At 33.7% G+C, this 23723-nt stretch overlaps 3 protein-coding genes across 21 annotated transcripts in view; all 3 read left to right on the forward strand.

Annotated features, from left to right (window-relative positions):
* LOC145323768 (uncharacterized) overlaps window positions 1-1182 on the forward strand; it is an 18649-nt gene extending 17467 nt beyond the window's left edge. For both annotated transcript variants that reach the window (XM_080166297.1, XM_080166298.1), the window contains one exon: window positions 159-1182. In XM_080166297.1, coding sequence (XP_080022423.1) covers window positions 159-412 — 254 coding nt within the window. In that variant the 3' untranslated portion in view covers window positions 413-1182. The remainder of the gene's footprint in view (window positions 1-158) is intronic.
* Window positions 1143-12735, forward strand: mst (misato mitochondrial distribution and morphology regulator). 2 transcript variants are annotated; one of them, XR_013881096.1, is made up of 15 exons: window positions 1143-1290; window positions 1637-1734; window positions 2059-2166; window positions 2414-2562; window positions 2914-3012; window positions 3686-3784; window positions 4438-4552; window positions 4858-4992; window positions 5661-5780; window positions 6027-6175; window positions 8796-8955; window positions 9463-9543; window positions 9841-10065; window positions 11470-11916; window positions 12680-12735. XR_013881096.1 is itself a non-coding variant. In XM_080166299.1 (14 exons), exons 1-14 carry the CDS (start codon window positions 1222-1224, stop codon window positions 11567-11569), a joined length of 1707 nt encoding a protein of 568 aa, XP_080022425.1. In that variant the 5' UTR covers window positions 1143-1221; the 3' UTR covers window positions 11570-12356. The 2 variants fall into 2 exon arrangements, 1 of the variants encoding a protein (XP_080022425.1); XM_080166299.1 differs by lacking the exon at window positions 12680-12735 and having other exon boundaries at window positions 11470-12356.
* LOC145323766 (E3 SUMO-protein ligase RanBP2-like) overlaps window positions 12702-23723 on the forward strand; it is a 51740-nt gene continuing 40718 nt past the window's right edge. For all 17 annotated transcript variants that reach the window (XR_013881094.1, XR_013881095.1, XR_013881084.1 and 14 more), the window contains exons 1-14: window positions 12702-12839; window positions 13523-13618; window positions 14078-14162; window positions 17683-17817; window positions 18134-18197; window positions 18826-18966; window positions 19095-19200; window positions 20312-20415; window positions 20659-20803; window positions 20993-21473; window positions 22013-22141; window positions 22557-22725; window positions 22988-23144; window positions 23343-23502. Coding sequence is in view for 5 of the 17 variants with exons in the window: in XM_080166296.1 (XP_080022422.1) it covers window positions 12822-12839; window positions 13523-13618; window positions 14078-14162; window positions 17683-17817; window positions 18134-18197; window positions 18826-18966; window positions 19095-19200; window positions 20312-20415; window positions 20659-20803; window positions 20993-21473; window positions 22013-22141; window positions 22557-22725; window positions 22988-23144; window positions 23343-23502 (1990 nt within the window). In the remaining 12 variants the exon portion in view is untranslated. The remainder of the gene's footprint in view (window positions 12840-13522; window positions 13619-14077; window positions 14163-17682; window positions 17818-18133; window positions 18198-18825; window positions 18967-19094; window positions 19201-20311; window positions 20416-20658; window positions 20804-20992; window positions 21474-22012; window positions 22142-22556; window positions 22726-22987; window positions 23145-23342; window positions 23503-23723) is intronic.

Below are 23723 nucleotides of genomic sequence, written 5' to 3' on the forward strand. Positions count from 1 at the left end.
TGGTACTTAAGGTAATTCTTGTTACAAACCTTCAATGTCCTAACTTTTCCACCAATGATCTAAGAAGGGATGAATTTGCTTATCATTATTGTATTTAGATCGTGTATTGTCTTATCCCTTAAAATTCCTTTTTAAATTAATGGAATTTCATAATTCAGATATCGCACCACCCCCTGAAGTTGGCCCTGGATACGGTTACGGTGGCCCAGACCCTATGGAGATAGCTCCGCCTCCAGATTATACCCCCGCCCCTATTGTATCAACCTACGGGGCGCCCGACAACTATTCCCCGGCCAAAACATCGGCAGCCGAGGTGATGGACAGCGGAGCGGATCCGGCGCCGCCTGGCGATGATCCGGACCCGGATGAATTGGCCATGCTGGGAATCGATCCCGAGGATTCGACTGTTTGAATATTGGTTGTCTGTTTGTTGTTTTGGAATAGTCAATATTGTCCCAAATAATGAATATTTAGATTTTCTGTGTTTTCTATGTTTGTGAGACAATTTTGACCTCTCTCTTGATGTATGCATTAAGAAAATGGGCTTTATTAAATTTCACCGATTTTTTTTACTGCAATTTCATAATCATGTTTGAGTTTGATCACAGCGATATAGTATTCTACCGTTTTTTCATAGCACCAAACGTAGACGGTTGTGTGTTATTTTTTTGTACAATTTTAATTGCCCTTGATTAAAGGATTCGCTTATTGCATATTTTTATATTTAATCAAATAATCTTGCATTAAATATTTGTAAAAAAGGTCAATTTTTTAAAATTTTAATATTAGCATTTTCACTCTTAGAAAAACCATATTTTTTTGCTATCTACACGTGATAAACACTTAGTAAATCAAAATTATATTTTGACATTATTTTGTATAGTTTTATTACATCACCCTGTATTATTACTTATTAATTACAGTGACAGATAATCACAAAATTTTATTTTGTTATTGTTAATCATATAGGTATTATTTGCACACTAATATTGTAAAAAAATCTATTATTTTTTTTTAATTCGCAATTCTGTATGTTATTAAACCTTTTTTTTTGATGGATTTTAAGTGTGAATTTGTTTAATTCGGGTTATTTTTTTTGCATCAATTTGTGCTACATATATTTGGATTTTCATTGCATTATCATACAAAAAATTAAGTTTGAAATGTGTTTCAGAAAGAAAATGTTTTGATTTTGTCTTAAAAATCTTCCAAATTTTGAAAATGGCTGTAATAACGGTACAGTGTGGCAATTATGCTAATTTTGTTGGGGCCCACTTCTGGAATTTGCAGGTGATTCACATAGATGCTGTAGAGTCAAAGTTACTCGTAAAAGCTGTTGATATTTAAATATTTGTTTAAAGGAGGTTATATTTAAAGCCATAGATCCTTTTCAATCAACCTGAGGCTACTTCATCAATCTAGCATATTTTTGTACTGGCCAAATATATATTTTTAAAACTTCAGTTTTCATTATCAATCGTCCTGTATTAAAAACCCGCAAATCATTTTATATTATTAACATATTTATAAAAGTTATTAACTGTTGTTATAATATTTTAAGTGTATTATACCGAGGATTAGATGTTACTGACTGTATTATAAATAACAAGTTTTTAGTTACATTTTATTTTTATAGGAGTCTGATTTTGAGTATAGAAAATTGAGCAATGAAGAACAAGCTGTCAATACCACAGATCATGATGTGCTTTATAGAGAAGGTGTCACCTTGTCGAGGTAAGGTTTTTCTATTTTCTATTTCAGGTAGGGTGCCGAGGGGGGGGGGGGGGGGGTAGACATAGGACTTACACTGACACCCACGTTTTCTCAACTTCAATGTTTTAAACTAGTACTTGAAATCTACAAAAGGGATAATTTTGTTTATCAGTTGTTTCGTAGTGATTCCAATAAAAATTATACTTCTGCAATGTTTGCAAAGTTTAGCGATATTGATTATTTATGCTTTTATTCCTTTTCCTGAAATTAAGTGGAAATCAAATCTTGAAAGGTCACTAAGCTCCTCAATTTTCCATCATGGAACTAAACCTTTTCAATTTCTAGGCAGACAACCTACACTCCACGACTGGTGGCCATCGACCTGAAAGGATCTCTGGGAACCTTGCCAGAACTTGGAGACCTGTACGGTATACCTGGATTTCCAAAATCAGAGTGAGTTGATATTTTATTTGGTAACGAAGCTATTCTATGATGTTTGACCAGCTTGCAGTGTCTTTACGACTTATGTCAGTCTGTAAAACTGTAAAACTTATTACTTAATTCATAGAGTGTTACTATCTTATTGTTGCGTTTTTATAACAAGTTAAACACATAAGGGGTGATTTTGTTTATTATAATTTGATTACGCTAGTTTATATTCCTATATCTGATTATTACTATATGTTTTGTTGTCCTTCAGTGTACAAAACTGGTTTGGTGACGTGGAGATCGTGAAAGAGGAACCAGTTCGCAAGAACCGGTTCTTGCGGGACCTCCAGGATGAAGAGGGAGAAGGGGACCAGTTTGGCGAGGGGGAGAAGGACAGGGATACTGCCTTGGAGGGGAAAGGTAAGATTTCCTGAGTGTTATTTTAGGTCATGTATCGCATCTACTTTTTAATGTATTTACGCCGGTTTAACAAACCTAATACCCGAAAGTTGGTAAAGTGCAAAATGTCTTTCTATATGATCTATGATTTTTTTGCTGGAATTATCAGAAAATAACTTTCTGACGTTCTGTGGGGTTTGTATGCCTGTAAAAAGGAAGGGAGGGCATAAGTTTTCATGAAGACTATCTTTAACATATACTTTAGGGATGGGTTTTTATTGATCGACAAGGCATATTGAGGGAAATTGTGAGTATATTATTATTGTTACCTTATTTTACAAAAACGTTTTTCATTGAAAACTATCGCTTTAGGTAAAAGGTTAAAACAGAATGTACAAAAAGAAGAAAATTACAGATTGGAAGATGAAGTTAATTATTGGTCCGATTATTTATACTCAAGATATCACCCAAAGGAAAGATAAAAATATTTTCTTATTTGAAACCGGTGGATTAGAACCGGTTCTCATTAATACGAAAAAACTATGTCTAGCCCGTGCCTTCGGCATCTCGGGGCTAAAAAACTGGTTTTAATCTTAAAATTGTACATTTTGTATCCGCGGAAAGCTGTTTAGTGTTATAATACGATGCAAGAAATAACAATTCTCGTATTCAATCGAAACTGATTAGTATCCGGTGGATTAGAACCGGTTCTCATCCTTATGAAAAAATTATGTCGAGCAACGTATTATATCCAGTTTTCTACGATTATATAAATGTACAATCATAAGATTAAAACTAGTTTTTTTTATCCGCGGAAAGCTGTTTATAATACGATGCGAGAAATAACTATTAAAGATATCTTTATTTCATTCATTTTATCCCCCTCCCACATATGTATTTTTTTACCAATGATGGGAGAAAATGGGAAAAAATGTTTTCAGTTCTCTTAATTTTTACATTTTTTTCCTTGAATCACATATTTTTAAATCACCCCCCCCCCCCCCCCTTTAAAACCGACAAATCTGAAGTTCTAAAATAAGGACAAACGAACAGTAACACTTGTTTGAAATTGATGGGACATTTCTAACATGCATAAACTATTAGATCAGAGCTATCCGCCTTTGAAAATATTATTCATCTGTACAGAGCATATTAGTAACAGAAAGTTATCAGCACAACAATACAACACATCCCTTTGATATGTTTGGATTGGGCACAGATCTCTGGAATGACACGCATCAAGGTAGAAGATAGATAGCTAGTTGGATGAAAAATTAAAAGTTTACCCAGCTTATTTGATAGATGTGTGTGTGTGTGAATGATACAGATTGATAGTTAATGAGAATGATAGATTTTAAAAAATCTAAAGGGATGAATAGAATGATGAAAAAGAGATGGATAGATTTAACGAGAATTATAGGTGGATGAATAGAAATAAAGTGAGGATATTTAATATTACAAACAAGTTTCATGGATAGATTGATAGTTATATGGTGGGATACTGATATAATTTCGATCAACTTATATTTTAAATAAATTCCTGATGGTGAAAATTGTAGAACAGTACATCATACCTAGATGGTTTTTTTTACAAAGAGAGGTAGACAGGTAGGTAGAAATCTATTAGAATAATAGATATTTATTACTTGGATATATTACCAGATTTTCATATTCTCTAACAAAGTGAAACTTGCAGCGGCCTAAAATAACGATTCCCCCTATTCACCCTTTTACCCCATCATTCTCCCCTCCTACTAGATAAACGAAGTGACCAATAAAGAAGTTCCATGTTAGCAAGCTAAATTGACGACAATTTTCCAGTGTTATAATATCCACGTATATTCTACATCCATTATCAAATAATCATTTATTCATTCTGATCTAATTAATTTTTAGAATTTGGAGATCAAGTGGAGGATCGGGTGAGATTCTTTGCCGAGGAGTGTGATAAGTTGCAGGGCTTCCATATTTTGGCGGATTCAAATAATGGATTCAGTGGCCTTTCCGCCAGGTAGGTTTATAGATGAAAAAAATAAACCGCATGCCATTGCCCGTATGAATGTACGACAACTGGGAAATTATTTTTAGGCTGTTAATTAAGATAAATGACTGACTTTGTAATCGCAAAATAAATAGCATTCAGTTTTTGTTTAGTTTGTTGGTTATGTAATCAGACTTTGACTGATATTAAAGATTTATTACGATTTTTTTATGTGAATTTTTTAACCTAAATCATGTGTTTGTTTATAGTCATCATTGTTAACCAATTCTTTTGTCTTTCATTGATGTTATCGTCAAATAATAAATGTACTTTAGGATTAACACGATGTTGGTGGACGATTATTCGAGTAAAAGTTTGGTAAATTTCGCAGTGGGAAGGCCAATTCTCAACGATTACAACTTCCATTCTTGCTCTGCACACCTCGCTAACTTCACACTCAGTCTTGCCAGGTAACATCTTTAATGTTGTTATGTTGACTATCAGGGATCTAAAGGGATAAGACAATGGTCGATAAATTAGTGTACATAACCAATGATGATGCACATAATTGCCCCTTCTGTAGATTAAAATTAGTAAACACTCAAGTGAATAAACAAACCAATCAAAGTTTAATAAAAAGTCCTCAAAGTGAATAAGAAAGCCTAATTTTAAAACTTTAAGGACTAGTGTAATAAACTGCCCCTTGTCGCCTCATGTCTCATGTATAAGGATGTGCTACATCTATAGAATGTGTAGGATTGTTGTTTTTTTGATGTTTCTAACTGGGGCTTACTCAATGTTACCTGAACCTAGCTTAGGTAACTTGCTCTAACTTAAAAGGAATTTAAGCCTATATGTACATATATCTTTGTAATACTTCGGACAGAATCGAACCGTCTACTCATCCATAAGTAAGCGAGCTCCTTAAACACTAATAAATATTTTTGAGCGGTAATTTTATTTTATAACTCTTGATTATTTCGCAAAATAGCCTAAAACTTACCCTGGACCAATTACTTTTCTGATAATTATGAAATGATTAGTCCAGCCGTTAACAGATCTTACTGAACAGACACACTCATATACCGACATGACTCGCTGCTTTTAAATAGAGAATGTTTAAAAAAAATTTGTTTAGTCTGCTTGAAGATGGGTTAGTAACCCCACTCTCCCTATCACAAGATTGGTTTCCCTTGAAGACCAGGACTGCTAAATTTCCATGCCTACAGTACAATCCAGAACTAGACTATCATTCCAGGTATAGAAAGGATTACTAAGACGAGAATTATTTTTATTGATTCTATGTCAGATGCATGACTTTACAAGTAGAATTTTTATATAAACAGACGTAGTTAAGACTAAGACTGCAACTTAACGGGATTTTTTTCCAATATGCTTAACCTCTTTTTGAAGTTAGGGACCTTTAATCTAATAATAAGCAAAAATATATTTCGCTTTATTCAAGCCTTCTCAATTCTAAATGTTTTAGATTTTCTTATTTTAGTTGCATCCTGGCGAGCAGTATAGATACAGCAACCCTGATGTACAGACAAAAGAATTCGCCTGCCCCCATGTCAGATATTGTCTACGGGCTAGGCGGGGGAGATAGGAAATTGGCTAGTATGGCGATTTCTTTCCCCTTACATCTTACAGGTGGCACATTATTTACGAAAAAAACATTTTTCTGCATGAGGTCTCAGATTTTGATAAAAACTTCCAGTCCCCTTCATTTGGTCATAAAACTAAGGGCTGGGTGATTTTTAACCTTTTTAATCCATTTAAAGTCCGATTTTGTCGCGCATTTTCTCACTGTGGTGTTTTCACAATGAAAAAAAGGCATTTTTTCATGATTTTCAAGTTTAAAATTTTTACATTAATTTTCAACTTACAGACATGTTTTATATATCAAATTAATCACCCAGATGGGTACAATATAGAATTTGTCTTTAAAATCACAAAAATCATGAATTACAGGGTGTCCCAAGAAAAATGTCAAAACAGGTTTTTTAAACTTTTGACACTGTCAGGAAACGAAGTTTGCCCATTTCTTGCCTTGAGAGTGAATATCATTCATTTTACAACACATATGAAGTAAATTTGGCGTGGTAACTCCAAATTTGGACACCTGAGAAATTTTTGAAACACCCTGTAAAAGTGATTTTTGCGTCTGTAGAGCTAAAAATTGGTCCAAATTGATTATTTTTTTCAAATTAGCATACAAAGTATCTAAGTGTGTTAGGCCATAGTGTTTTCTGACCAGATTACAATTTTTATATTTTTTGGACACCCTGTATTTTCAAAAAAATGAGAAATTTTTTTTTTGTTTTTTAAATTTTTTTTTGTTTTTTTAAGTTACCTAAAACTGTCATATAGATACAGATTTTGACTAATAACAATAATATTTGCCTATTTTACAAATTTACACACTTTTGGGACACCCTGTGCATGTTTTTAAAAAATGGTGGTTTTTTCCCCTTTTTGGGGGGAAGGAGTCGTTTTAGGGCCAGAGACTATTTCTTCATATTTGTACAACTTTTTAAGGCACATACTTTGTTATTTATACATTAACCGCCTCCGGCGAACCGTTTTGCCGTTATTCACCGCCAAAGGCGGAATTTTGACCTTTTTTACCGTTCTCGAGGTTTTAACGGGCATTTTTGGTAAGAAGGCGTTGATTTATCAAAATCACTCTGAAATACTATTATTTAGGCTATTTTATTTACTAAATTTCATGTGAAGTAAAAATTTTTGTGCATCTTACCGTTTTTCGTCAAGATGGGTTTCAATTGTTAAAACAAGTGAATGAAGTGAATATAATATTAGTAATTGATATAACATTAGTAATAAAAGAAACATAAATCACGTCCATTTAAAATTCCTTTTGACAAAAATGGGTTGGATATACAAAAATTTTTATTTCACATGAAATTAAGTAAATAAAATAGCCTAAATAATAGTATTTCAGAGTGATTTTGATAAATCAACGACTTCTTACCAAAAATGCCCGTTTAAACCTCGAGAACGGTAAAAAAGGTCAAAATTCCGCCTTTGGCGGTGAATAACGGCAAAACGGTTCGCCGGAGGCGGTTAATGTATAAATAACAAAGTATGTGCCTTAAAAAGTTGTACAAATATGAAGAAATAGTCTCTGGCCCTAAAACGACTCCTTCCCCCCAAAAAGGGGAAAAAACCACCATTTTTTAAAAACATGCACAGGGTGTCCCAAAAGTGTGTAAATTTGTAAAATAGGCAAATATTATTGTTATTAGTCAAAATCTGTATCTATATGACAGTTTTAGGTAACTTAAAAAAACAAAAAAAATTAAAAAAAAAACAAAAAAAAAATTTCTCATTTTTTTGAAAATACAGGGTGTCCAAAAAATATAAAAATTGTAATCTGGTCAGAAAACACTATGGCCCAACACACTTAGATACTTTGTATGCTAATTTGAAAAAAATAATCAATTTGGACCAATTTTTAGCTCTACAGACGCAAAAATCACTTTTACAGGGTGTTTCAAAAATTTCTCAGGTGTCCAAATTTGGAGTTACCACGCCAAATTTACTTCATATGTGTTGTAAAATGAATGATATTCACTCTCAAGGCAAGAAATGGGCAAACTTCGTTTCCTGACAGTGTCAAAAGTTTAAAAAACCTGTTTTGACATTTTTCTTGGGACACCCTGTAATTCATGATTTTTGTGATTTTAAAGACAAATTCTATATTGTACCCATCTGGGTGATTAATTTGATATATAAAACATGTCTGTAAGTTGAAAATTAATGTAAAAATTTTAAACTTGAAAATCATGAAAAAATGCCTTTTTTTCATTGTGAAAACACCACAGTGAGAAAATGCGCGACAAAATCGGACTTTAAATGGATTAAAAAGGTTAAAAATCACCCAGCCCTTAGTTTTATGACCAAATGAAGGGGACTGGAAGTTTTTATCAAAATCTGAGACCTCATGCAGAAAAATGTTTTTTTCGTAAATAATGTGCCAGGTATTAAAATCAGGGATCTTCTTAAGGGATACTACAATGGTCGCTAAATTGATACATTCTCAATGATAACAATAAAAAATCCTCCTTCTGTAGATTAAAATTATTTCTTGAAATCTTTTAGACTTATCAAAGAAACTAAAATTTGAGCCAACAAATAAGATAATGTGGTCATAAAACTTAGGATACAAATGACTACTCTTAAACAACAAAAATCGTAAATTTTGACGTTGCTAACTAATATTCATTTTTATATACTTTTTTATATTTAGAAACAAGCAGATTTGAAATAGACCTATTTACCAAGCTGACTCCTTTGCTGCCAGCAGCTGTTGAAAAGTCATTAGCCGCCAGCAGCAGCAGCCTTAGTCCTAGATCTCCAAATTTACTGACCCTAAGAGGATTGTTAAAGTCTGCACTTTTTAAACACAGGTAAATTGAATACAAACTTCTTATGTTAACGCGGTTGCTAAGTATTGCAAAGAGATAAAAAAACTTCTTAAACTGCCAAGTGTGTTTAATTAGCTAAAAGTGCGTTATTTGGAAATGCTCGTACCTATAGAATCATAGAGCACCTGCGCTGCATAACTATGTCATTTTACGGCATTATAGACTTACTGAAATAAATGTAGAACATATTTAAAACCTCATAGGATTCTTTTATATGAAACATAATAGGTAAACACAAATTGAAATGTCATCTTATTTTATATGTGACATATTAATAAGCTCATATTATTACTAGCATATAAATGACATATAAATAAACAATAAAATAAGATTCAGACTTCATAGCAGGATAGGTAGATGGGACTTGGGCCAGCACACCAGTAAACCTGCATTAGTAGATATTCTGATAAAGGTTTATACCTATATATTTTTTTGTGGTTTTTATGCACTATCAAATATGCTATCTTTTGAAATATTATTATTTTGTAGAAGCCCACAGTTTGCTGGAATCTCAACGCCTGAAGAGTATTTGGAGCACTGTGCCGCATCTCAAACTAACTCCATTCCAAGGTTTGTTTCATATTAAAAGTATTGACGTGGGGGAGGGGGGAGGAGATGTACCACCATTGTTAACAGATCCTACACGTTGTATCGCATTTATAAAATCCTTTGTAAATGATTGTTAAGATTTTGTATTGATATTTGACTCTGATTCTTGAATCTTAAGTAGAATCTTTAATGACCTTATGACAATATCTGTCAGTGATTTTGTATGGCTTTTTATGTGTTTTAATTTATATTTTTAAGTTTTGGTGCTTCGCTACCTGTAAGAAATGACACAATTAAAAATATAATTTATTTATTTAGAATGTATTGTCACACGAAACCAATGAAAACAACCAAACCATATCCCCAATTTTTTTCCCCTGAAATCTCACAAGATGGACAAATCCTCACCAAACCTCGCGGCAACGGAGAAAATGTAAGGTTCGTACCCCTGATGACGTCATGGAGTACGGGAAGTTTTGCCGCTAAATCAATTCAGTCCTTGGCGGAACGATCTAAAAAGCTTAACATTGGAAAACTACCAAGGTAACCACTTTTTTTACGTTTAATATAGGTTTTAAAAAGAAAAGAATCACAAAAATAGATAGGGTAAAGCGGGGCGAACTCTGTGTTTTTTTCGGTCTTTTGAACCTGCAAATCGTAAAAATTATTTTTTTTAAATGGGACCAAGACCAGTAGAAAGATCTCGGAAAAGTCGATCAGGTCCCTAAAAGGACGTAAACCTAGGACTTTGGGAAGTTTGTCAAAATTGATCTCTAAAACGGCACCGACTTCGCCCCGCCTTGAGGCGAAGTCGGTAGGGCATTTTCAAGCTTCGAAAAATCGATGACGTATTGATTTTATTACAGCATGCCCAAAAGGTAAAAGTTGCTAAATGTAATAAATAATTTTTCCGAAGTACGCGAAATTTGACTTTTTTTTCAAAAAAATTTTTTTATAAAAAACATAAAAATATTACTAGAAAAAAATAACTTTTTACGACTTTTAAGGCCTGATCCTTAAAATTCAGGCAATTTTGAATAGATTTGGCCAAAAAAATTAGCTCTATTAACAAAATTTCCTAAAAAAAATCAAGTTGAAAAAAAAGAAAAGTTTGGCAAAATCTGTGGTCGATTTTCCAGCTTCAAAAAACCTATGACATGTTGATTTAATTACAGCATGCCCAAAAGGTTAAAGTTGCTAAATGTAATAAAGAGCATTCACAAAAAAATTTATGAAGATCGGACAATTTTTTCTACAAAAAAAATAAATTTTTTCAAAGTACGAGAAATTTGACTTTTTTCTCTCAAAAATTTCACTTTTTATATAAAACTGAAAAAGTTAGTATAAAAAGTAAAAAAACCGAATTTGCCCCGCTTCACTTTTAGTCGATTTAAGAAATAACTATACAAGCTTTTTTGAAGTTTTAAACGGAAATGGATAGCCCATTAGATTCTTAATAAGTTCCCTTAAGACGTCTAAGCTCTAGCTCTTACCAGTTTTTGTCCAAATGACCGTTTTTCCGACCGAAGCAAAAAAATCGAAAAAAAAATTTTTTGTCGTCCGACTTTAAGACCCAATAAGTACCCTAAAAATTCATCTCACAAAAATTTTATTTTATACTTTTTTGTAGGCAATTTAATAAGTGACAAATTTGATCATATGTTTTTTTTGTCAGTCGATTAAAACATGGAGAAAAATGTTATTTAATGAAGGTGGTCAAAAAAATACCGACTTCACCTCAAAACCGAGATCGCCCCGCTTTACCCTAAAGTATGTAATAAAAATCATATATTAATACTAGTTTTGTTAGACTGGGCCTTCGTCCACTCAGGGCTAACGAATCTTCTTTTTTTTTGTAATATTGTCATGTGATCAAACATTTGGAATATCCATTCCAGCTTGATCAATATTAGAGAAATACGATAAAAAACTCATTAACTGTTCTAGGCTGCTTGACTCTGGTCTAGAAGAGGTTGAGTGGAACGAAGCTGTAGAGAAAATACAAGCTACCGCGGATATATACAATGGCGGCGATGACTTCGAATAGTTCATATGAAACCCGCCCACAAAAGAAAATTAAGATTCTGATTATTAACAGACTAATAAGCAGTTTAATCTACCTAAACACAAAAATTAAGCATATTATACCTTTTCAATTTTCATCTTAAATCACGTAAAAAAATACAAATTAACTCCTATTGCTTAATTTTTCAAAAAGAACCCCATGATTTGATGGTGTTATATTAAGTGCCATTACCTTTACTAAAAATGTCTATTTTTAAATGTAATATTAAACATAGTATTCAAAGGCTGTGATTGGAATAAAAGTCAAAATATTCTTCCATAAGAAAAGTAATTTTGTTCAATGTTATTTTGATTGTTAAAAAAGTAAGGGTGTGTTACATGAATAAGATTATGTCAGTTATGACAGATAAATAAAATACATCAACAATTCTTGTCCATGAAACATACCCTTTTTCTAAATTCTTACATTGTGATGATTATATTATCGGGGTGTGCCACTACTTTCGCTTAATGTATAACCATATAAAATCTTTTTACTTTTAGCCTTAAATAATTACAACAGCCAAAACTTTAAAGAAAATGGATGATAAATTAATGTCCATCCCAATGATTATTAACAAATTGCCCAATCGGTAGATTAGATTATTGTTTGCAAGTTTAAATTAGGCAATCAAGATGCATTGATATTTAAATGTATACCAAGTTATTATGCCAACGAATGAGATAACGAATCTTTAAAACTTTGGGTACCAGTGAAATTTACAGTCCATCCCTCCTGTTGCTTAATACCTTCTATTCATTTTGCGATTTTGTCTTTAAACAATCTGCGAAAGTATTAGCACACCTTCTGTTATCTATAATACAAAGTAGTACGATGTCTGTCTGTCTGAAGCTTAAGATCTCAGTAACCGCTGAACCGATTGGGCTCTACTCTTCAGGGAAAATACCTACTGGTCCTGTGATGGTTTTAAGCTATTTTTTTGGGGGTTGGAACACCCCCAACCCCCCCCCCCCCCCCAATTTTTTTTTATATTTTTCTTTTTAAATTTAAATTACACAAAAATAGGTTGATCAAACCTCTTGTGACACAGCCCCTAGAGGCTAGGGGCGAAGCCGCTAGTATTATAAACAGTAACACATCCTAAAACTGAATTTGCATCTGACCCCCTAAATTTTGTTTCAGATAAAGGTTTAAGAAAAAAACAAAAAAAACAGTGATTAATTTTTGAAAGTGATATTAGTCTTGTGTGAATGTTCCTCTGCACAGCTTCACCATGTACAGGACGAAAAAGGTAAGAATATACTTTTAAAGTAAACAAGGATGACAACATCCATTTGTAGGAAAGCATTAAACTTCATGAAAGGACAAACAAAATTAATTATAGAAAAGATGTTCAGTTGATAAATGTGTAATTCTTAGAAATCAAGAAACCTTTCTGAAATATAAATAAAAAATATTTTCAATGTTTGTTTATGCATGACCGACAGACTGACGGACAAAGTAAATTATACACTTTATGCTCAATGAAACAGGAAATCTTCATCAAAAATTTTAGCTATGTAACTTTGTAAGAAAATAGGATAATGGGATTTTCCCCATAGCGTTACGGACGGACGGACTCACAGACAGACATAGTGAAATATAGAGTAGCTTCGCTATTCTTAAACAATCCTAAATTAATGTACATTCGCAATTGTGATTAACAAAAGTGGTCCAGCTGTAAATTAAAATGATAAAAGTAAAGTTTTTGCTTTGGCTACTGTATAAAATTATAACGTACAGCGCAATGTCCCCTCATAAAAAAATAAGAGATTTTAATTTTGCGCTTGCAAGCGTCGTGCATCTTTTGGGTTTTTTTTGGGGGGGTTAGGCTTCCGATATAATTTCAAAATTCTTAGTAGAGCATAACATTTTTGAAAGAAACATTGATTTTTTATATTTTTCCGTACATTTTTTAATAGTGTGTTTTTATAGGATGTAGACAAACACGTGCAAGATATTAATCAGAAGATTAAAAGTCCAACAGAGCGAGCTCTCAAAGGATATTTTATTGCCAAGTTATACTTCCAGGTTAGTAGGCACTTCCAGACAAAGGTTTAAACAGGGACACTTATGTCTGTTGAAGTTTTGTGAAACTTCATTCTTAACAAAATACACAGGGGAGTATATTCTGCACAAGATTCATTTTTTTCACCTGCTGCAAATTTATTTTTATAGGTATTTTTTTCCCCTCCTAGTTTTTTACAGCAAGGAAGGAAATAAAATGGAAAAATATTTGTAAAACTCTTTATTTAATTCATATTATCCCCCCTCCCACATATTCTTTTATTTTTTTCACCAAAAAGGTGAGAAAAATGGAATATAAATGCTTTCAGTTTTCTTAATTTTTACATTTTTTTAGTGTCTCGTCTACTACATGACTACTTTAGTCCAAACACTAAGAAACTTTGGCTATACACACCCACACACACACACTCACACACACACACACACACACACACACACACTGAGTAAGTATATGTTGTTTAGGTTGGAGATAATGAGAGCGCAAGAAAGTATATTGAAGGTTATCTTGCGGAAAAGGATTCTCATGTCATTGCTCACAAACTAGCAGGTAAGCATATGGTCACAGTGGGATCTTTTGAAAAAAATCGGGACATCCAAAAAATCTAAAATCGACTTTTATCTATCCTAGGACCTAATAATGGCTGTAAGTAGACAGCTAGAAAAGAAATTTTTAAAAAATATTAATTTTTGGCGGGTTTATGCCATTTTTAAAAAAGGTAGTGAAAAATTTCTTTTCAGTTTTGATGATTTTACAGATTTTTTTACACAATTTTTTCAAAGCAACAAAAAATACATTTATGTTCATCTTATGAAAAAAAAAATTTATTGAGGTACTTTTCAGATACCTGTACCAATGTCTAATTAAAGAAAAAATTTAAAAAAATATTTTTTTGGTGGTGTAAATTGACATTTTGTGAGAAAAGGGGGGGGGGGGGGGAAATGTGGTGACTCGTGCCACGACATTCCAGCAATTTTATTTTGGGTGCTACTCCCTTAGTTTTAGAGATAATTGGATGAAATCTTTTGGGCTGGGTCAGTAATTATCCCAACTAGAGGTATCTTTCAAAATAAACGGCGGCTCCCGCCGCCGTTTTCCGCCGCCACCAAAAAAAATATTTTTTTTGCATTTCTCGCCGAATTAGGCAATTTGGAATCATTTGAGACCATGTTATTTTTTTCAAAAATTTTTCCCCTTACAAGCAACCCTGCGGGGGGACTTAGTCATTTTTTTCAAATTCTCGTATATCAAGGTATATCTTAAATACAGTACTTCTCCTGTGATTTTGAAGATATTAAAACAAAATCTTTTTAGGTTGGTAAGTAAAAAATATTTGAATTAAGAAAACGGCGGCAGGACCGGCGGGACCGCCGCTCCCGCCGTCCGCCGCCGTTTTCCGCCGCCAACAAAAAATTTTTTTTTTGCATTTCTCGCCGAATTAGGCAATTTGGAATCATTTGAGACCATGTTATTTTTTTCAAAAAATTTTCCCCTTACAAGCAGCCCTGCGGGGGGACTTTGTCATTTTTTTCAAAATCTCGTATATCAAGGTATATCTTAAATTCAGTACTTCTCCTGTGATTTTGAAGATATTGAAACAAAATCTTTTTAGGTTGGTAAGTAAAAAATATTTGAATTGAGAAAACGGCGGCGGGAGCGGCGGGACCGCCGCTCCCGCCGTCCGCCGCAGTTTTCCGCCGCCAACAAAAAAATATCTTAAATTCAGTGGTAGGTACTCCTGTGATTTAAAAGATATTGAAACAAAATATTTTTAGGTAGGTCAGTAACTAATGGCAGAGGTACGGCTGCGGAAAACGGCGGCGGGAAATGCAAAAAAAAATTGGCGGCGGAAAACGGCGGGAGCGGTGGTACCGCCGCCGTTTTTTATTCAAATATTTATTACTGACCCATCAAAAAAGATTTTGTTCCAATATCTTCAAAAGCACAGGAGAAGTACTGAATTTAAGGTATACCTTGATATACGAGAATTTGAAAAAAAGTCCCCCGCAGGGCTGCTTGTAAGGGGAAAAATTTTTGAAAAAAATAACATGGTCTCAAATGATTCCAAATTGCCTAATTCGGCGAGAAATGCAAAAAAAAAATTTTGTTGGCGACGGCGGGAGCGGCGGTCCCGCCGGTCCTGCCGCCGTTTTCTTCATTCAAATATTTTTTACTTACCAACCTAAAAAGATTTTGTTTTAATATCTTCAAAATCACAGGAGAAGTACTGTATTTAAGATATACCTTGATATACGAGAATTTGAAAAAAAAATGACAAAGTCCCCCCGCAGGGTTGCTTGTAAGGGGAAAAATTTTTGAAAAAAATAACATGGTCTCAAATGATTCCAAATTGCCTAATTCGGCGAGAAATGCAAAAAAAAAATGTTTTTTGGTGGCGGCGGAAAACGGCGGCGGGCGGCGGGAGCGGCGGTCCCGCCGCCGTTTTTTTTTAAAGATACCTCTAGTTGGGGTAATTACTGACCCAGCCCAAAAGATTTCATCCAATTATCTCTAAAACTAAGGGAGTAGCACCCAAAATAAAATTGCTGGTATGTCGTGGCACGAGTCACCACATTTCCCCCCCCCCCCTTTCACCAAAAATATTAAGATTTTTAACCCCAAAAAATCAGTTTTCTCCATTTTACCCAAAAACGGACAGGAGGCCCCGGGTTTTGCAATAATAATATCAATATACAACATGTATTGTGTATAAAACAGTTTTCACAACCTGGGGCCTCTTGTCCGTTTTTGAGTAATTGAGCATTTTACATTGCATGGTTTGAACAATTTCGTTCTTGTTAATTTCAAATTTTCCTTCGTTAGAGGGGGAAGGAGTCATTTTAGAGCCCAAAGTCATCTCTGCAATATTTTCAAACTTTTTAAGACGGATCTTTCTTGACTTATGCATCATTTGCCTCTGGCGAACCGTTTCGCCGTTATTTGCCGCCGTTGGCGTGATTTTTAACGATTTTTGCCGTTCTCGCGGTTTTAATGGACAATTAAGGGATAAAGGAGTCGTTAAATAAAGATGACTTATAAATACTTTTATTTTAGCAATTGAATTTGCTAAATTTCATGTGTTCTAAAAAAATTTGTAATTCTAACTGGTTTTGGTCCAGCAGAAATTCAAATTTGGGATTAATTATAATATTGCAAAAACATTATATACGCATCAGAGAGAGAGAGAAAAATATACGTTTGAGAGAGAATATAATATAGGTAATTATGTTTATATTCTTTTACAAACTTTAAATGAAGATAGTTAGACTTAGAATAAAGGTATTAACACAAAATCAAAAGTGTTTTGAAAATTATGTTATTGTTGTTTATATCTGTAAAAAAAATATTTGAAAACATGCCTTATAAGTGTCCTATTTTACTTATACTGGACCTACCAAAAAATGCCGGGACTCGAACTGGGTGCACCTGACGCTATATTCTTGTTCACAAACATTGTTTGCATTGAAAAAATATTTACATAGACGTTGATTTTGTTAAAATATTCCTATCCTAACTAAAGTTATGAAGTTTTATAGATTTTTTTAAAATAGGGTAGCTTCGCTCCTCCAATACCGACAGACGTACTTACCAAATGCACATTAGAAGTCAACAGGAGCAAAATTTAAGTTATTTCCTAGCTAAAGCAAAAAAAATTACATCATTTCCTCAAATACAAGCCTATTTATTGAAGTTTACTTTTGTCTACTCTTAATGTCCCGTTTTTAGGCAAAAGATCCCACTGTGATGGTTGTAATTGTCATCAACAAAGAAAAATTATATAGTACTTTTATATGTTTCTCTAATAGGTGTTAAGTTTGTTAAAAGAAAGTTTTCTTATGAAAAAAAACCCTAAAAATCATTTGTACACAATCGAAAAAAAAACACTCCCCTCCCACTTCCTTTTTTTCTGAATTTTTCATGATAGGAGGGTAAGAGCTATCAGTGCTCAACAAGGTACTTTGAGTGTAACCGCCAACACAAATAAGTTTTTCAGCAAATCTGTGACAAATACACTGAGATGCAGGGGATAATACCTTAGACGATAATATCCTTATCTTATTTAATTCAGGTCAGATCTACCAGGCTCTGAAGCAGACAGAGAAGGCATTATCCAGCTACAAAACCTGTTACCAGCTGGACACCACACAGAAGGATGTCCTGGAGACTATTGGCCAACTCTTGCTGGAACTTCCCATTGATCCAGGTAAAATATTTTTCAGTATGGCTTCGAAATCGATTTATACCTATCTGGTGTATAAGAACCGTTTCTCAGCCAGACTTATAAAATGTGTAACTTTTCGTATTATATCCAGTTTTCCATGAATATAAAAATATACAATCATAATATTGAAACCACTTTTGTTAGCCCGTGCCTTCGGCATCTAGGTTTCTTAGACAATGTGAAGATTTAAAAAAAAAACTACTATACTGATACTTAAGATAAAAGACTGTAAAAAGTGGCGGTTTGCTTTTTTAACAATTAAGAAATATTTGAATTACAGTTGAAATATTTTTGTCAGGACGTACCAAGTACTGGGTTGAGCAAGTAGAAAAGAGTATCCCAAACAGCAATATTATATACAGGTAAATTGTCTTTTGCCTTTGAATAAAGGATCCCTTCAATGGTCTAATATAATTATTTATTATAATTATTATATTTATTTTTTTTTCCCTGCTACAAAATTTTTTTATTTTTCTTCCCCCCCCCCTCCCCCCCCCCCTAGTTTTTTCTCACCAAGTAGGGGGAAAATGGAAAAATATTTAAAGAACTCTATAGGTATTTTACTTATTTTATTCCTCCTACCACACATTTTTAAAAAAATTTTTCACCACACCAGCCTGATTCCCCCCTCGGGAACTGGAAAAAATGTTTTCAGTTTTCTTAATTTTTACATTTTTTTCCCTCCAACCACCTATTTTTTATTTCACCCCCCCCCCCCCTGAGCAGGGGATCCCATGTAAAATATACACCCCTGATATTAGCAGTGTCCAAACTTTTTTACTAATAATTTTAATCTACATAAGGGGTAATTTTGTTCACCCATTAATTTATCGTCCATCCCTTAAGATTCATAGTATGTATGAAGCTACAAAATGTAGGTTACAGGTGAAAATTATGACGCGTCTTAACAGTTAGCTAGTTTGAATTACCAAGAAAACGTTAATAACATTAATTTATCGTCCATTGTCTTATCCCTGTTATTTAAATCAGGTTGAGAGAGGCCCTGGTGAGCAAGACTGATGGTGAGACCAGCAAAGAGTTCGAGACCATGCTCATCAATGAGATCAATGGAAGGCAGACGGATGTCAACTTGAGGATTAGACTCATTAGATACTATCAGCGTGTTGGAAGGTATTATTAGATTGATAATAATTTAAATCTACAGAAGGGGTAATAAGTAGAGAAGTCAATAAAAAATTAAAAGGATAGATTATACTGTACATCTCTATACGAATCTTAACTATTATTATTTGATTCAGGATAAAGGATGGCTATGAATATGTGCTTAAATGTGAAAATACTCGTTCCTGGCCTAATAGTTTGAATTGGTATACTACCATTATTGAAGTTTTAGAGAATTATCAGGTTAGTCACTGTTTTGGTAACTACTTTTAGAGAAGCTTTGCATTAAAAAATGATAATAAATCACAAGATTTGTCGATACATTCAATCTTTATTGGTCATTTAAACAGTTTAATTCCTAAAATTACATACATAAATTGAAAAGTAGGTTGCGGCTAAAATCCGTAAAGGTGTGTGTTTTAAGGCTTAAAAACAGTAGTAGAATTATGATATTCACTAAATATGTGTATTCCTTATTGAAAAGAACTATGGACAAAAAGAAAATTTTTAATATTATTTGATTGTCCATGGTAAATCTATGTATTATATGTTAAAAATTAATTTTTGTCAGCTTGACATCAGCAAAGCGTTCGGTGAATTTTTCAGGTTTTATTAACAATTTTCAGGTATCGTTAACTCTATAAAAAAGAATTTTGTCTATAGTTCTTTTCAATAAGGAATACACATATTTAGTGAATATTATTGTTCTGCTACTGTTTTTAAGTCTTAAAACACACACCTTTACAGATTTTACCCGCAACCTTCTTTTCCCTTAATCATCATAATTGAGACAAAATGTTCAAATTAAGTATCATAAATTCAAATATATAAGTTTAGTTTTAATAAAGAAAGATGTAACTACTGTTTTGTTTATTGTTATAAACAAAATCTGAGATACATAGAGCAGCTTCGCTCCTAGATGTTTTTTATTTTAATGCGGAAAGAGAATCATTTCAAGGCTTTTTGAGTAGAGAAAAGTAGTCTTATAGATTTTTTGAATAAGGAATTAATTTTATGTTGAAGCATTTCTTCAAACTACATCACATAAACATTATTTAATATTTTATTTCCCAAATTAAAGAAATTAAACTTTTTTCTTATTAAAACAGGCACAATTTTTTTTTACTTACAAAGGGAATGAGGGTGGAAGGGTACAATCCTTTTGTAGACACTTGTCAGTGATAAATAATACAATTGATTCATTTTGTTGGCCCGATCCAATTTTCCAAACAGGAATTTTATCATTAAATTTCTTATTTTCCTGTTCGCGGACAACTTTCTAAAATACAATTAAAGAAATAATAGGTATATTATTTTTCTTATAATGGAATGATAAAAAAAATATATTTTTTAGGTTGCGTATAAAAGCAATGTTGGTAAAGATTTTTATGGTTTATTTTTGTCCGCTTTGGATTCTGCAATCAGTTTAGAAATCATTGAAGATGCCCAGTACAGCAGGTACGTAGCTACTTTTTTTTTTATTGTAACAGCTACTTTACAATTTCTATGCATGCATTGGTTTGTAAGTCTGTCGTCTGTCTTAATTATTGAAGAATTTCAATTTCAGTGTGGTAACTCTTTTTTTTTTAGTCGAGTTCCTTTGACTTTTAGTTTTAGTTTTGGTTTCAAAAAGTGTCACACCCGCCTAAATACGATTTAGTACCTTATAGAGTAGGATTCCCAATGCAACCTTTGTTTTAGACTTGCTGAGCTGCTTGGAAAGATGGATGTGATCCTTCAGGAGGCCTCCAGCTCACCTGTACCTCCAGAGAAACCTGTGGCCGCCCATTTCCAGGCCCAACTCTATTATCACATTGCCAGACTTGTCTACAAAAAGCTGGCTAAGGTACATTTTAACTTTTCCTGTCTTATCGCTGATATGGACACTAGACTCATTTTATTAATTGTTAATAAACTTTGCTTGCATATGTTATGATTTTATAATCTTATTTATCAAAAAGTATACTATGTTTTATTTTTTGTTAATAACAACATCATAAAACTTTATGTACTATTTTTACTTTGTTTTTTTAAGGATATTTCCCCTGGAAGTATGAAAGAACATCACAGAACCCTGGGAGCCGCCTTGTTGGCCGCCTACGCCTTAGAAACCGCAGGACTCGGCGACAACACCGCTAAATGGTCCCACCTTCCCGCTGCGGCCGCCATCCGTCGGTCAATCAGCGGCCACTGTCTGATCTCGCTGGCAGAAAAGTTTGGCGGTCTGGATACCTACAAAGAGCGGCTAGCAGCTAGTATAACCGCTAAGGGCATTAATTCCAAGCTAGCCTCGCTTGTTTTTGTCTCTGCAACTGAACGTTCTCGTTCGGACGAAAGTGGTTTTCTAGCCGCCAGCGGCTATCCCATTGATATGGGAACCGTGAAGATGCCAGAGTTTAGTTTGGCCGCCGGTGGCGGTTGTGGAGATCTTGTGCTATTGGACAAAGCAGCGGTTGAGGGAGCGGCTAGCGATTTAAATTCTCTCGTTTGGATTCTCCTTAGATATTATCAAACAGGTTTGTTTTAGTTCAAACTACCAGAGGCATAAATAATTTTACACATCAATATTGTAGAAAGATCAATTTCTTGTCCATTGCATTTTAAAACCTTTTTCTAGTGGAAATTCCTACAAATAAACAAGTAGTTAGGTTGTTAAAAAAAAACTTTTAAATGATAAGCATTTTTTGATGAAATATCATCGAATGTTTTGTTACGTTCAAAGAGTTGTTTCTACAAAAGTATATTGCATCGATGAAAAATGTATATTTAGAAAAGGAGGTTGTAACTTGTAATATTGTAGACACAGACAGTTTAATTAACAGCATTTAATGATTTTTTACCGTGATATTTTATATTGTCCTTTGAAATAAACAAAACATTTGATTATATTGCAACATATGCATAACATTTCAAAGTTGTTTTCATATAAAACTATGGTAAAATTTAATTTTATTAGTTGATATAACTATTTTATAAAACTGTATTCACTAAAAAAAATCACTCAGGTTCGCATTATAAATAAACTTGAGCTAACTAAAATATTATTATTTTGTAGGCAAAGTATTGGACCTGAACTTCCCTCTACCTGAATTATCTGGCCTGCCAGAACTGCCCAGCCCTCCATATCAGTCAGTATCCAACCTGGATGCCAACTGTTTCATCTATGCTGTTGTCTACGGTGCTGGTAAGATTTTCTTTGATTCAAGTCTGTCCGCACGTCGCTTAAATAACCTTTCTCACTGTATCTAAGCAGCTTCTCTTATATTTGCAGTTTTTGTCATTATAGTTTATTATTATTTATTTGAAAGAAACACTAGTTTTGTTGCCCTACTTATGTCCAAGTCCATGGTTTACAGCAACAACTTCAAAGTTTTATGCATATCCATCGGCAAAGACAAACTAACTTATTTTATACTTTTAGTAGTAAGTTTTCATTGTCTCGTAAACCACTGCACTGTAACAATCAAGCTTTTCATGATGGTTTCCGGCCATTTTAGACTTTAGATTTTAAAAAACCTTTTTTTCTGTTCCCTCTCCTTTGGAATTTGATTTCCTTGAACTGATAAGTCTAAATTTTCTAGACTATAATAAATTTTTAGGATATCTGGAGAAAGACCGCAACGAAGATTACGTGCTGCCGCCCTACATAGGCAGCCGTCTGACCATCAGCAACCAGGAGGAATGGTGGAAACTGGCAGCACAGGCAGGCACTGGAACACTGAACCCACAGGACAAGAGAACCCTGCAGTTTGGTCTTGATGCCATAAGGTATGCGGAAACTATTTTTTATGTGTTAATTGCTATCATACAGGGGCTGCCAATCAGCCAATCAATTCCATTTGAAATTACCGAAAATTAAATATTTTTTGGCGTAAAACTAATTCATGTAGCAGAAGGGAAGTGGGTAAGAGGGGGGGAGGAAATAAGGGAGGGGGGTTGTGGGTAAATCTTCACTTAGAGTTGTTATTTTTATACAAGGATAAATATTGTCATTTTCATCTGTTGTCATAACATCTTTGCTTTCTTTAAGATGCAAAGGTCTGCATGGTCTAGACGCACAGCTGCTGCTGAAACTAGGCAAGACCTACGAGTGCCATGCCCTCGAGGCTTCTGCAACTGCGGATGCCGACGAACATGCCCACAGGATGGTCGCCGTCCTTGAGGCTAGGGCTGCCCTGTATTTTAAGGTAATTTTACATTACTGGTTACATGGATTTATGGAAGATTATGTTTCCAAATATTCAGTTAATGAGAAACAAAGTAGCATTTCTACCATTGATTTGAGAAGGGGTTTATCATAATTGGGGTTGTAATTCAATTTTTAACGTCTATTGTCTTATCCCTTAAATGCTAATTTAAGTAATTTATTGAAACTGGTTTTTCAGGCTGCCCTATCAGCAATTGAGAAGCTTAACATCGGCGTGTCGCCTCGTGTGCCAATGTACCAACTGTTCACAGCCGGCGGTCCTGATCCAAGCGGCGCTGAGCTTGCGAAAATGCGCGAAACGGCCACATTCTACCTGGGCACTGAAAATATGCATCAAGGTAATTTATATATTTTAATTTTTTTATTATAAAGGGGAGGATATCTTAATATTTTTCACTAATCTAGAAATGTGAACCTAACATTTAAAAATGTTTTGAAAGACTATTAAAATCTAACATTTCTTTTTTCTTTGGCACAGTTCTACTTTGTATTATAGATTAGCGACTGCCCCCCTAGCACTTTTTAGAGTCTTGAGTTAAGGCAAAAAGCCTACAACCAT

This window comes from Acartia tonsa, chromosome 7 (assembly GCF_053477335.1).
Source record: "Acartia tonsa isolate MP-2025a chromosome 7, ASM5347733v1, whole genome shotgun sequence".
Taxonomy (NCBI): domain Eukaryota; kingdom Metazoa; phylum Arthropoda; class Copepoda; order Calanoida; family Acartiidae; genus Acartia; species Acartia tonsa.

Bases quoted from the DNA above. Each gene is read 5' to 3' on its own strand.
- mst (XM_080166299.1), top strand. From the start codon at position 1,222: ATGGCTGTAATAACGGTACAGTGTGGCAATTATGCTAATTTTGTTGGG. The intron at 2,563-2,913 runs GTAAGATTTCCT...CTATCGCTTTAG, and splicing joins TACTGCCTTGGAGGGGAAAG to GTAAAAGGTTAAAACAGAAT. The intron at 3,013-3,685 runs AGGAAAGATAAA...ATTCATCTGTAC, and splicing joins ATACTCAAGATATCACCCAA to AGAGCATATTAGTAACAGAA.